General features: G+C 47.2%; 1 protein-coding gene across 4 annotated transcripts in view; it reads left to right on the forward strand.

Annotated features, from left to right (window-relative positions):
• Positions 1-14,996, forward strand: part of Nup98-96 (nuclear pore complex protein Nup98-96) — a 286,308-nt gene that overhangs the window by 99,793 nt on the left and 171,519 nt on the right. For all 4 annotated transcript variants that reach the window (XM_075688115.1, XM_075688116.1, XM_075688117.1 and 1 more), the window contains 3 exons: positions 2,349-2,426; positions 4,212-4,531; positions 14,609-14,748. In XM_075688115.1, the coding sequence (XP_075544230.1) occupies positions 2,349-2,426; positions 4,212-4,531; positions 14,609-14,748 (538 nt within the window). The remainder of the gene's footprint in view (positions 1-2,348; positions 2,427-4,211; positions 4,532-14,608; positions 14,749-14,996) is intronic.

Below are 14,996 nucleotides of genomic sequence, written 5' to 3' on the forward strand. Positions count from 1 at the left end.
GCGGAATGTCCGCGCCTTGCCATTCCCAAGCCAAAGAGGATGAGCCTACTCCCTGTCACGTCCGATTAACCCCGCCTTTAGATGATGTTAGCAGCACACTCGCGCCATCTCTCGTAATGCACTGCAACCAGACCGACTGCTGCCAGCACTTAGCTACGCGGAGAAGCCAGATCACAGGAGATGTGAGGCATGCCGGGAAAACAGGATATCAGGGGATGTGTGAGAGTAGCGCATCCCCACAAACTTTGGCTAGAGCATGAACTTTTGTCAACTCTAAAACTTGTGCTGCAGTCTGCTCTCTTAACCAGTTCATTGAACATGATCTTGGAACAATTAAAGGTACACTAAAGGCAAATACTATGTCGACTTGAACTGTTTATATGCCATTCCAGAAACTTCGCAATGCTTGTGTCGTGCCAAGAAAAGACTCGGTTGACGAGAAAATTGCATTTGATAGGTCCAAATACCTTTATCGCAATTCAAATCTCCCGCCACCCAACTGGGGAGCGGTGACGTTTACTACGCCATCACCACCCTTTGCTGCCGTCAGTGAGCAAAACGGTGGCCGCCAGATGGATGTGCGTTTTTTTTTTTCACAATACTTGAAAGCGCGGCCATCTGGAAACCGAGCCAAAACAGAGTGGTGGATGTGCCACTGCGTCTGCTTTTGGTCAAGTTGCATGGACCATTCGGGCATCCCGCAGCATTACTGGAAGTGAAATTCTCTGCTACTTGCAGTTTCTGTGAGTTTCGCGAGCCAACAAAACCAGCGCAGCACTATGCAACAACAAAACTACTGAAACACGAAAGCACTGGTGGCACAGAGTCGAGCGAAAACGAGACCTTTCGACCGCCCGCACGGTTGTGAAGCGTAATGTCAGTGAGTTTTTTCTAAAGATGAAGTAGAACTGGACAAGTAGCATTTTCTTTCGTCTTATAATGTAATACAATGATGTCTTTATAACAAGTGGTTGAGTACTAGTGACATAATTATAGTGGGTAGTGCCTTCATCATAGGGCAAGTACTTGAATGTCCCGGGGGAGTCTCTAATCATGTCCTGCATTTACCTCAATTTCTCGATTACTCTATTTCAATTTCTCGAGCACTAATCTACCACTTAATATCCACCTTTAGTGTCCCTCTAATGAAGAGTATCAGAGGTCTGGGGTTTCAGGGAGCGTTTGGCTGCTTCCATCTGTACTAAGTTGTTTCTTACAGGGGCCCTGGAACACTTTTCTAACTAATCATAGAATGGCCTCACTGCTAAAGGATATTGTCTCACAAATCTCACGCTGAAAAAACTTTTCGAATTGCACCAGTACCTGGCTTTCTCTCTTTTCATCTCCACTAGCGGGCTGGAAGCGACACTGTGGAGAAACCAAGAAGGCAAAGCCCCTGCCAAAAGTGGAGTGTCACGCTGGTGAAAGCGCTCGCCACAGCACCCGTGGTGGATGTAGTATGCGGCTGTCATTTCGGAGGTCACGTGCACCAGCCGCAGCTGCGCACAGCTATGCTTGCAACACCACTCACACGGATTTTCTTATGGCCCAAAATTTCATCATTCCCATATCTTTGAACCTGTACTTGTGAGAGCTAAATTTGCTGGCACAAGCAAGTGAAAATTGCTGCTGGTTGATGAGCTTATCAAAGTCTTTCCACAGTGCTGACGTGGAAAGAGCCTCTTCAGTTGCTTTCATTGTTGAAGACATGTCTGGGTTCTGTGTTTAAAGTTTCCTTGCATGTTCTAAAGCCATGTTTTTAACCCAGTTTACCATTAAGGCATCCTCCTGGTGGTACTCTACTTTAGATGAATAGTCTAAATACATTCCCAAGCTTGCCACTTGGCCAAATGTGTAGTTCGGAAACCATGTATCTCGACACTTAGCCAAATTAGTTGCAGGCACAAAGGTTTCCACCTGGTGGCTGGTGTTGCACAGATGAATGAAGAGGCAGGACAGTGTGGGTACTTGAGTTGATAGCACCTGGTAAGCATAAGCACTAGCAGGATCCCCGTGACACTGCCCCTTCTTACTTTTACTATGCTTCACTGCACGGCAAATATGCTTTGCCATATAACACAGCTTTCCTGTGGCGAAGTGGCAGGACAATCGTGTTAAGGTTATTTTTGGGATTTTTAATTGTTAAGGCAATTGCAGCCGACAGTGGCAGTTTTCAGGGTTTTGAATATTTCGAATAGTAAAAGTGTCTTGAATCGAATCGAATATTCAAAGTTTCAAATATTTGCACACCATTCTTTATTTTGTTGCAAGCTGTATTGAAATTTCATTTCTATGATAAATAACCTGTTTGTTATGGTTGCCATATACTTCTTTCTCACAATTTGCAGTTGTCATGTTGACAGCGACTCCCCTCGCAACGAGCCTAGCTTCACAACACCAACTGCACACGGGGAAAAACCTGTAAGGTGCGTACTCTCTCATGCCGCGCACTGAGGGAAGTTCATCTTTTGTTTTATTTTGTCACCTCCTTGTTGCACACACGCAAAAAGCGTCTCCTCTTACCCCTTCAATGACAGATGGTTTTCTCATCTATGCCAAAGTCCTGCCCGGCTTGAACGTTTGACGATGCCTCTACGGCTTGCACAACTTTTCATTTGAAAGCTGCACTACACTTGCAGCACCTGTTTTGTGACATTACGGTAACACCATGCTATGGGCCACGCCGTACGTCAATACGACACGGGTCAAAATAGCAATGTCGCTCATGTGCTTCAGTTGGCTACTCATGCAGCTAATAGTGGCTGCGATACTGACTTTTCTAGATGGTGCTAGCTACGCACCGTATTTATCACTTTTAATTATGAACTGGCGAGCTTTTAAAATCTTCGAATGTAAGCCAATCCTAAAGATTAGTATATGATTATTTGAAAAAAAAACTGTTGGCCTAAATTTTAATATATACAGTACGTCCTGCAGCAGCGAGTGAATTGTCTTTCGTGCTGCCCCTATTTAAATGTGAATGTGAACTAAGCGGCTAGAACACAGTGCACACGAAGCTATCGGCACTCGACGCACTCTGTCCCCATCGCAGATCGCTTTCAAGATGTGGCCCACGTGGCCACACCATACACCGCTGCTGCCGGCGTAGAACACCCCCTCCCTCTCCTCCCCTTGGTGCCTTGCGAGCAGCAAAAGACTGTGCACTTTCTCCCTGCATTTCTCCCATGCATGCATGAGATTAAGCCATTGTCGGTTCTCTTTCACACGCTGTTACTTGCACATACAGCATAAGGCGTACAGCGATGATGTTGTCGTCCTTGGACTTTATACGGAACATCATGGCGGCGGTAATGACGAGGGCACAAATGTTCCTGGAGTGCCCATATAATTGCTGCTGCAATAAAACCTCAAAACATACTGCTGATTGATTCATTAGGAAGTATTTGCCCAATTCTAACATGCCCCTGAGTCAAATGTGCCTGCCTTCTGTGTGTCGAAAGGAGAAGACTAATGTGGACATAACATTAAAGTTCCTAAACAAAGTAGAAATCTAACACGCACCGAATTCTTTAGCAAGAAAAAAAAATTCGCAATATGTGTTGCACAGTTGCCGCCGGTTTCCTAAAGTCAGTTTTGCCACACAGTCTTTTAAAGTCAGCTTCGCCACAATAAAGCCATGTTATGTGGCTCAAATGCGTACGAACGCCATGAAAGCAGCTCTCGGCCCAATATTCTTTTTGGGAAAAAAGAAGCCGTGTATAAAAATGGGATAAATGCCATTATTGGACATTGCGAGTTACATCTTCCTAGGCATGCCGAAAATAGGCATTATCTATGGAAGGTGACGTGTGTTCAATACATTCACTGTCCTTTAAGCTCAGCTAAGACAGAGCTCCCAGTAAAGGCGTTGCTATTGGGATCACCATAAGGGTCAGGTGCGTGCTGGCTAACTGGTAAAGTTTGAATTTTCTTGCAAAGGCCAACTTTAGGATTGAAATAACGACAATTTGGGCCCATGGGCGTCAGCCAGGGCTTTCGTACAAGATCCAATTAACCAAAAATCAAATTATCTGCAGTCAAATTAATGGAAGTCTACTGTACAAGAATGACCTTTCTTCGTCTCAATTTCTGCATATTTCCATACTTTTGCCAGAGTGCTCTGAAGTGCTGTACAGTGTTGCTGTAATGAACTGCACCAGCATTTTAGCTTTATGCAGCCATTTTATTTTCTGTGGATATCCTTTTCACAGCAACCTGCAAAGTTTGGATGACACAGTGTCATGCCTTGAGGTCCGTGGCCGCAAGTTGCGCTACCTGTCCAGCTCGGACAGCTTGGATGACTCGTCTCAGGCTGATCCGGCACCCGACCCTGCAAAGCCCCCACATCCTGCAGGCATTGTGCTCACTCGACCGGGGTACTTCACTGTCCCTTCTATGGACGAGCTAGCATCTATGGTAGGCCCTGATGGACGCTGCATCGTGGAGAATTTCTGTGTGGCACGTGAGGGCTATGGCAATGTCTACTTTCCAGGCCGCACCGATGTTGCAGGTCTCAACCTTGACGATATTGGTGAGTCAGCTTATTCAGCTGGGTGCACAGTGCTTGTTGTCGGGAATCTTCATAACTTACTTGAATGCTCTTAGAATTATTTGCAGTTTTTCACTAATATTCTCCATTCGAGCAGTAAATTGAGACAGGGTTGAGGTCTTGAGTCTGAACCCTTGCTGAAATCAAGCATCTGTTCAAGAGGGTCATTATCAGTGCTCACATTTTCTGAAAGAAAGCAAACAACTTCTGGATAGTCCTTTCAAATAAGACCTAATTCCCAAAATGAGCACATCATTATGAAGCTTACTGCTGCTAGGTCATTGGAAAGGTATAACTATGTAATGAGTGCACGTTTGTCCTCAGTAGTGAAGTGCACTTGTGGATGAACACGTGTGTTCACCTGTGTTTCAGTCCTCCTTCCCACAGTGAACTGAAAAAATGTGTGTACTTAATATGTTACAGTGAAACCTCGTTAAACCATAGTTGGCCGACAAGTGTTATTTTCATTTGGTGCCGCGGCGGCCTAGCAGCGACAGCGACCTCAAACTTACTGAAGCTGCGAGCCAGCTTTTCAGCCGGCCCCCTCTTCTCGGTAAATGCTCGCATGGCACATTCCTCGTTGGCGTTACGTAATCTCCGTGCACACGCGCGGTAGCGCTGCAGAAGTCGCGGGGTGCCTTTTTCATTGCAGGGTGCTGTTCTCGTTGCAACGATTGCATTCATGGGGCTGACATAACGCGCAGCTTCTGCCACTGTCGGGCCTGAATCGCCCGTGCTGTCGCTTTCCGTGTCGTCCTCATCACTGTTGCTAGCCGACACTTCGGCAACTACAGAGGCAACGATGACGAAAAGTCGAACCTCGCAGCCGACATCTCTTCGCGGTCGCAGCAGCGCTGCCACGCAACTTCTTCGCATTCCAAATGCCACACACCATAGTCAACAGCAGATCCCTGTTGCGTGCCAGCGCCGACTTCTTCGTGCCACGTTTGATAGCATGAACAATGTCTAATTTTTCTTCTATGCTGAGCATGCGGCGTCTTTTTTATTTGAGCTTCGGCATGACGCGAGTCCTCGCTTGCGTGACGCCACAACGCTCCCTGGCACGCCGCTGAAATGATGTTGATGTTGATGTGGCTTCACGCGCAAATTCACAGGGCGCTTGGAGGCCAATGTTCCGATCTCTGAGAATAGTTGTTCTGCCGGGCCACCCGACGGAGACAACGCATTGCCGTGTTTGCGTGACGAAAAGTGGAATCACTACGTGCTAACCGATTTGTATGCAATAATTTGGTACGGTTTATGCATATACAAAACACATTATGTTGAATGACCTCTGAGTCGGGGATTTGACTTTACTACTTTTAAGGCGAAACTACTGTTTAAGCAGGTACGGTTTAACGAGGTTTTACTGTAATGCAATTAGCATTCTTTGAGAACTTCATTTTCAGAGACCTATCTGCCTGTCTATCTAGCCAGTTTCCAGTCATCTTGGGCCACTAGGTATTCCAGGGTTTAATGGGTAGATCAGCAGGCTGCTGGGCTGTGGAAACAGGGTTTGAAACCTACCATTTGACCAACTTGGGTCACTGTTTATGTGCCACTTTTCAACGAACCTCTTTCAGGCCAACTTGAGTGACTACTAGGTATGCACCACTGTGTATTTGCCACCCGTCAATGAACTACTTTTACACACACTTGATTAACTGGGTATGTGCCGCTGTTCATTGACAAACAAAATCATAAACACTTTTGAGGGGGCTGGGCTTAACAAAGGCACATGATATATATTCAGGCACTCTGGTCTGAATACATATTCATGCATGCACCAAGCGCGGACTTCATGCCTTCAGTGCTAGATGACGCACATTATTCAGTGGGAATAAGGCCCCTAAATAAAATACAGGTAGCGCCATTTCCTCTCTCCTCCTCTGCACCGATGTTGGCTCCCCCTACGCAGAGCCTAACTAGGAGACGCTGTCCGAATGAAACGCTGTTGCTACATGTCGCTCACGCTTTTGAGGCCGTATTTTGATCTAATTTTTTAAACGATATATTGTGACTGGCGGACGAAACATCAAGAGAAGGCCGTCTGAATGTTGCTGAACTTGGTTGGCTCGGTTGGCTCTACTTATTTGTGCTGCCTCTCTCGTTTAAGAGCCAACAAAGCGGCGAGAGCACAGCGTTTCAGCTGTGTCTCAGCAACGCCGCACTCAGCCACTTTTCCAGATCGCTTTTCAAGACACGTGCCTGCTCGTCTCTCTGTAACGCTAATGAGAACACAAAGCGCAAACCCATATCACATGTCGGCAGTCTTTTTCAGCATCACAGATCGCTTTCAACGTATGGTCGCCGCGCTGTCACCGTTTCGTAACGTATGGCGATACACTCAAAAGGTGCTGTTCGCATACACTGAGGCCAAACAACGACAATGTGTTACCCGCCGTGGTTGCTCAGCGGCTATGGTGTTGGGCTGCTGAGCACAAGGTCGCGGGATCGAATCTCGGCCACGGCAGCCGCATTTCGATGGGGGTCAAATACGAATACACCTTTGTACTTAGATTTAGGTGCACATTAAAGAACCCCAGGTGGTTGAAATTTCTGGAGTTCTCCACTACGGCGTGCCTCATAATCAGAAAGTGGTTTTGGCAAGTAAAAGCCCATGATTTAATTTTTTTTAACGACGATGTGATGGAATGTATAACAGTCGACAAAAATCACATGCGTTTGAAGACGACCTGATTGAAGTTGGGCGCAAAAGTTGCACATAAATGCAGTGTGAAAATGCGGCACTTGAGAGAGCGAAAAAACTTAACGAATGCGCATACAAGTGGCAGCATGTGGGATTAGTAATGAGTGAAGAATCGCTCGCTTACCTAACACAGCCGGGACCATTGCATTGAGTTGAAATCAGCCCGGCTGATTCTTTGAAGCCAGACCTTCCTCCAAGCCACATCTCACTTCGCAGATGAAATCCGGAAGAGTCGCTTGCCGTCAGTTTCATGTGTGGTGCATCCAACGGCAGATCAAGGCGGCATCGTGAACACATAACTATGATACTAAAGCATAAAGGAGGTGCGAAGCGTGGCGTCTACGTAAAGCCCCTCATTGTACATGATTTCAAAGCTAATCACATTAACGTTGACGTTCATGGGGAGATTGGTTCTGCTGGAATTTCTTTCATAGTTAATCTTCCTTACTGCATGGGTTAATTTTCAGTGGTTCTGGATATCGTTATATTTTAATGATACTTAAGTAGACCTGATATGTAAGAAAGCTCTTGAACATTTATTTGATAAGTTTCAGAGAATCACAGCAACACATTGGCAAAAAGAATGACTTGAAATTTTACTGGAAATTATCAAAGTGCAATCTAAAATATGTAAACATATGTGTCTTCGCAACAGTTTTAGATGTTCAAACTTCAAGTTATACTAAGTTGTTGGCTCTTAGTGAGCATTGAAGTTAGCTATTAGAAGTATATTTTCAAAGGCAATCTGCGAATTGCAGATGTAGTGTGCGGTCATTTTGTTAAATTCAAGCTGTAATGTTAAGATCTGGCTGACTAGAGGTTTGGGTCGTATTCATGTTGGCCATTCGTGAATCCAAAAATGCCGTTCAGAAAAAGCCCTTGTCTACAAGGTGACAAATGCGGCTGTGCAGCATCTCCAGTTCAGCATCCCATGCCTGCGCGTGACACAGAGTGAAAACTTTCATTGTCGTCCATGCTTTCTTGTGAAACGGGTATCGAACCTGGTAGTCTTTCGTGTTCTTAAAGCGGAGTGGGGATCTGGTTATGCTGATAACGATTGGTTGTAGTTTGGACGCATGTGCGCATGTGCGCCAAGTTCACTGGAAGCACAAGTTTTGTCTGCTAGCGTCTTTCCACCAGCACGACACAGCCCCTGGAGTGATTAACTTAGTGCAAGCTTCCCGCCTTATAGGAGATAATGGCTTCCAGTGAACTTGGTGCGCATGCACTACTCCTGCTGATCTCATCACTTCTCGCGGTTATAAGGCAATGACCGGCCGGCCAATCGACACTCGTGCGGTACTGTTAAGGATTTGCTCAACTGTACAGTCAAGCTCGGTCATATCACACTCGTTCATGTCACACACAGGGGTGTCGAATTATTGTTTATATCGAACAGTCCAAACATCCCCTTGAAAATCACAGGAGCATTCTTTTGTATCTGAACTTCCATGGCACGGACATTGAATATTGCAAATGAAGCTTGGCCAGCCGTCACTTTTTCCGTGGTTTCATTGCACCAGCAGGGAGCCCTTAGCTTAGGTTACGTGGCTGGCAGACTGCCAAGCCAGCATGCGTGACATGTAGTGAAAGAGCGGTTGTGGGAATGGGAAACAAGGTCAACTGTAAAAAAAATGTGGAGGATGGCAGGAGCTAGGGGAAGGGCATGCATACGCGACGGAGGGCATAGGGAGGTGCCACCTCTGCTGCCAAAGGCAGCACTCTTTTCATCTTTCTGCATAGCTTTCCATGCCTGCACTATGTTTTCTGTGACCTCGTGTGCTTGATTTTCCATTGTTCTGTTCGGCAAGTACGTGGAGAAGCAACAGCGCTTGTGGAGTTCTCACCTGTGCTCTTGGGACAAAGGAACGACAACACAGTAGTGCAAACTATCACAAGGGAATTTATTGCACCTTTCATAGACTAATGCCTGCTAGCCGAGTTGCTACCCACAAAACATCCCGATGGGCGCGCGACAAACTGCGGAAGTCCGACTCACCACGACCGGATAACGAGCGAATATGTTTGCCCCATGCTGGACACCAACGCCTGGTCGTTCGCGCGTACGGTCACGCAAATGGTGGTGCGTTCAATGATCGTGTTCATCCATTCCGGGGTAAGCCTCACGAGACGGTCTTGCAGAAGCATGGATCGGAGCACACGCAGGACATCTGCTCCGCTTGCCAATCCCGAGCCGAAGAGCCTTATCCTTTCCCCGCCCAAGTAGCCCCGCTGTTAGGTGGTGTTAGCAGAGCCACACTCGCGCCATCTCTTGCAATGCGCTTCAGCCACACCGACTGCCGCGAGCACCAAGCCACACGGCGAAGCCGGATTACGGTAGACGGGAGCTATGCGGGAAAACAACATATTGGGGGACTTACGAGAGTCTCTCATACCCACATCCCCCCAACCTTATATTACCGCATATTCCGGCGAAACATGTCACAGGGTCTAACATCAACGCGTGCTTCGCGAACAAGGTAGTACATGCTACAGTGGCCATGCCGAGGAAATGTCCACACGCTGTCCATAAAATGTAAGCCGACATTGTCCTTGGGTATACTGCTAGCGTCCGCTAGTTACAGCAGCAGCTTTGCAGACTGGACGGCACGATTCCAGGCCAGCACTCCGGATACGGCGGCGCAGTAGTCAGTATGAGCAAGCATTGCTCGCTGCTGGCGAGAGCCGCAGTAGCTGTTGGTGACCGCCGGTTCTTTTCTCCGCCGCCGAGGGTTGCGAGCTGGATACAGGCGGCCATAGAAGTCACTGCATCTATCTGGCCACAGCATCACCATTGCCCGGAATGGCTCGATCATAATCCGGGGCAGCAGCGCAGACAAGGTGCAGGTGACAGCAAACCAGGGGTGACTCCACTTGCGCTGCCGTACACTCAACGCACTCAGTAAACGCTAAAGTAGTGCAACGGAGAGGAATTCTGCATGGCATCGCCCACGCGGTACGATGTTCAACTCGGCTAGCAAAAGATCGGGCGGCTACTCAGTCGCTAAGTTCACGTGAACGAAGTTCGCTTCCTTGAGTTGAACGAGTAATTTCAGTTCGAGCGAGGCTAACTAGAATGAGGGAAGCAAAGTGCAAAACCTCAACGCTACGGTCCACCAGGTTGTGTCCCGCCATGTGCGACAGGCAGCTTCGGAAAGCCTTAGGCCTAACGCGTCGCTACCCTGACAACAACCGGCATCCAAAAAACAACACTCAAATGGGCGCAACGCAGGCAGCCGCGAGGAGACGTCAGCTCTGTTAGGTGGTCCTACCCCGCTCGGTGCACACAGCATCAGAGTTGACAGCGCCCACCGTCCCAGACAGTGTCAGAGTGCCAGGTGCCTGGCCCCAATACCAGTCAGCCTGTAGCGGCACCCGTGGCCCGCGGCTACCCGGCTCCCAGAGCCGCGACTTCATCAGAGTCGGAGATAGAAGAAGCTATTTACATAAAAGATTTGGACCACCCACAAGGCTTCCGTACTCGCTTCAGGCATGCCAATGCTCCGTGGGCGCTAAGCCTCGCTCTCCCAGGATGTAGACCACGTGGCTCTCATACCGACAAATGTCGTAAAAAAAAAAAAATCATTTGCGAAAAGGCTTAGCATGTTGAAAAGTTCAAACACACTGCAGCCACTGTCGCCTTGCCTGAGAAAGCATGTTGCCAACCCTAGCAATCAAAATCCACGTTTGCCCTACGCTTCGGTTCAAGTAAAGGTCTCGAACAAAGTACAACTGTTAAAGCAATTGTCCGATGCCCCAAGAGGTCCACATTGGGCAGCCAGATGTGGGGTTCTCACCTGTGCTCTTAGGACAAAGGAACGACAACACAGTAGTGCAAACTATCACAAGGGCATTAATTGCACCTTTCATCGACTAATGCCTGCTAGCCGAGTTGCTATCCACAAAACATTCCGATGAGCGCACGACAAACCGCATAAGTCCGACTTACCACAACCGGATAATGAGCGAATTTGTTCGCCCCACGCTGGACATCAACGCCTGGTCGTTCCCGTGTACGGCCACGCAAATGATGGCGCGTTCGAACAATTGTGCTTGTCCATTCCGGGGTAAGCCTCGCGAGACGGTCTCGCAGAAGCATGAATCGGAGCACGCGGAGAATGTCCGTGCTGCTTGCCGATCCCAAGCCGGAGAGCCTTCTCCTTTCCCCGTCCAAGTAACCCCGCTGTTAGGTGGCGTTAGCAGAGCCACACTCGCGCCATCTCTCGCAATGCGCTTCAACCACACCGACTGCCGCGGGCACCAAGCCACACGGCGAAGCCGGATTACAGGAGACGGGAGCTATGCGGGAAAACAACATATTGGGGGACGCATGATAGTCGCGCATCCCCACACGTTTCAGAATCTTGCTGCATTGTGTTGAGTGTTCCAGGGTGCAGTGGGTGCAACAAAACTGAATATTGTGTGACGCATCGAATGGGGCGAAAATAAGTTTTCGGTTGCAGATATTTTCGGAATACCATGCAGCACACCGAGTATGCTTCTCCGAAACAAGCCCGAAATTAACCCTTTGATGGTCAGTGACGTAAATATATGGCGCCATGAACAAGTCCGAAAATGGTCGATGCTGTATATCTACGGCGTGCCGTCTGTACATTTCAAAAGCGCGCCAATTTCCTAACTTTTTCTTTTCTGTCATGTTCTGCCACTATGTGGGGATAAAGGGAATTTCTTTCGCGCGCCTCCCTCTCGGTTTTCGTCGCATGGTTTGTTTTAGCGCTAGTTTGCTCCTGCGCGTCTATATACTACTGCTCGCGCATTGGCGCGTGTGAGTGCGGGTGCCCATTTGGATTTTGTTTCGCGGGCGATTTCGGCTTTTTTCGCTTGCAAAAGTGATGGCTATCTTGTTACTAATCGCTCAAAGGGCGACTGCTTGTTTCTCGCTCGTTTAGTGCTCACAGGGGTGCGTATAGGAAGGATGCCGCCGTGCATGCGTTTCCGTTTCTTTTCTTTTTTTTAAGACTACTAATTGCCCTAGTTGGTTGGCGATAAGGTGAAGATTAGCGGAAGTTTGTTGCACATGTTGCTTTTTTTGATGGGCACACAACCTGTTTGGTTGTGAGTGCGCGCATCTACGCAGTTTGATTACGCTATGGATGAACGTTTTAGTGTAAGAGCAGGAACATTAGAGACTTGCAAAATATTCTCGTGTGCTGATTTTCGAAGTTTTGAACTACTATGTGCGTAAAAATGCATCAAAATTTTAATTCTGATAAGTTTATTTCCTTTTTTATTGTTGTTATTCATGAATGAACAGTGCATATATACCAACGCAAAAGATTTTTTCTCACTTTATGGTCATCCTAGAAAAATTACGGTAAATTTTTGTCAAAATAAGTCTCTAAGAAGAATTGGAATCTGTAATAAAAAAAAATTCACCCTGGGTGGTCGCATATGGCGAAAAATATCGACCCTCGAAGGGTTAAGACAGCATTGTTGGAATGCAGTTGTTTGGGAGCTTAGTATCTGCGACTTCCGATGTTCATCAAGACCAAAAAAGCCCTCCACAAGTGGTTTCTTGATGTTTGTGCCAGGAACATCCCTGTCGATGGCCTGGTGCTAAGTGAGAAGGCAAGGTGCTTTGCAATCCCATTTCAAAGGGAAAAACATTTGTGGCCGAGGCGGAAATGGTTGGCTCCAGCAACTGCAAAACTGCTGTGGCATCATCGGCATAGTGGTGAAACTGAAGCTGACAGCAGCCATGACATGAAAAAATGGTGTTCTGAAGAGTGGCTGAAGATTCGTACAAAGTTTTCTCCTTTAGACAAATTTAATGCCAATGAAATTGGATTTCTTTGGCAGGTAATGCCAAAAAAGGCTTTCGATCTACGTGGCAGTATTCATGTCAGGGTAGAAAGATGAGGAAAGTGATCATGACCATCCTGTTTGCGGTGGACATGGATGGATCATGCTGACTCGAGCCATTTGTGATTGGCAAGTTCAAGTCACTGCAGTGCATGAAGAGCTGCTAGAGTGTCCTAGTGTGCTATGACTTCAACAGAAAGGCTTGGATCACACATGAACTTCTTTCAAAATGGCTTCAGGAATGGGTCATCGAGCTGGGCAGTCTGACTGCCGACTGTGGCTTCTGCTCGACCATAGCTGGGCACATCGCATTGCCTGCTAATGCAAAACATCGAAGTCGGATTCTTTCCACCGAACACTGCAGCAAAACTGCAGCCGCTTGACCAGGGAATAATCAAGGCATTCAAGATCGACTGCAGAAGAAGTCTTGTCCAGCAGCTCCTTATTAAGCTTCGTCTGGGTCTCAAGCACAAGGTTGACCTGCTAGGAGCTAGGGGCAATCCAAATGATTTCCAGTGCTCGTGCCGACGTCAAGGAGGACACAATGGCCAACTGCTTTTGTAAAGTGAGTTTTGTAATCATCACAGAGGAGGGTTTTGCAGAAGTTCAGGACAACGACGGTTGTGAGCCCCTGAACATTGCTTTGTGGCAGCTGTCTTCTTGCCTGGGTGCATGCCAGTTGAGTTGATTGCACGAGACTTCATAAGTGTTGATGACGAGATGCAAGCTGTGATGGAGTTGAGTGAGCTAGACATTGGGGCAGATGTGGCTGGTGTTGAGGAGGCCAAGTCGAGGGGCAGTGAGAACCTTAGTGAATGAGAGGTGTTGCCTTCATGTACAGCTGCTGAGCTGGCTTCAGCTTTCATCTTTATTCGTCGCTGTTGTGCCGCAGTGGAGGGCACTGGGCTTTCGCATGTGGGCAGCCTCGACAGGGTAAAGATCATTGTGATGAATTTCATGGCTTGAAAGCAAGTCAAGCTTACTGGTATTTTCTCAGTGAAGTAAACTTTATAATCACATGGCATTTGTGAATGTTACGCAGTCCTTTTTTTTTTTTCGCTTCTAAAATAAAATTTTTATCACCGTAGTGCTCTTGTCAACTTTTTATATTCATGTTCGACAGTGCTACGCTTCAGATTCAATCTCTTATTTTACAGTATCTGGCAAAACCATGCCTTTTCAAGTTTGTCAGTAATAAATATTTCCGAGGACATGAGAAGTGATCGCATCTCTGTTAGGAGAAGCGCACTTGCAGGGGCGTGACCATGCATTTGCTATATCGAATGTGGTGGGGGACAAGAGCTCGATGTATGCATAGTATGTTGCTGTATACGTTTGCATGGGATTTTCAAGGAGATTTTACAACTGCTCGATATAGACAATTCAATATATCCAAGTTTGATATATCCGGGGTTCACTGGAGTTCAATCTTTATAGATATGTTACTGTAGGTTATAAGGCACCTAAGCTTGCTCTAGCTGTGATTGAGCTTGTTCCCAAAGTTGTTTTATTGTCCTCTTCTGCAGTGCACTTTCGTCGTATGGAAATAACTGTGTACCCTGATGACGATGACAAGCCTGCTGTAGGCGAAGGCCTCAACCGCAAAGCACAGGTTACTCTTGACAAAGTATGGCCAATCAACAAGACTACTCGTGAGCCAATCATGGTAAATGTGCCCTATTCCATCCTTTGTCTGGTAAATGCTTACTACAGTAAACTGCCTTAATACGTACCTGCATGAAACATACTGTTACTAACGGTTACAAACAAGGGGTGACAAATCCCCATTGCAGTCTGTGGAGAGCCTAATGTTCTGGCTGACCACTTGTTGCAGTGGCTTGTCGTATGCCTATGGGTTCGTGCGAGTGATGGTAACATATTGCTACGTAGGGACTAGCTGCACTGCTTTGATTT

This window comes from Dermacentor variabilis, chromosome 4, assembly GCF_050947875.1.
Source record: "Dermacentor variabilis isolate Ectoservices chromosome 4, ASM5094787v1, whole genome shotgun sequence".
In the NCBI taxonomy this organism is placed as follows: Eukaryota; Metazoa; Arthropoda; class Arachnida; order Ixodida; family Ixodidae; genus Dermacentor; species Dermacentor variabilis.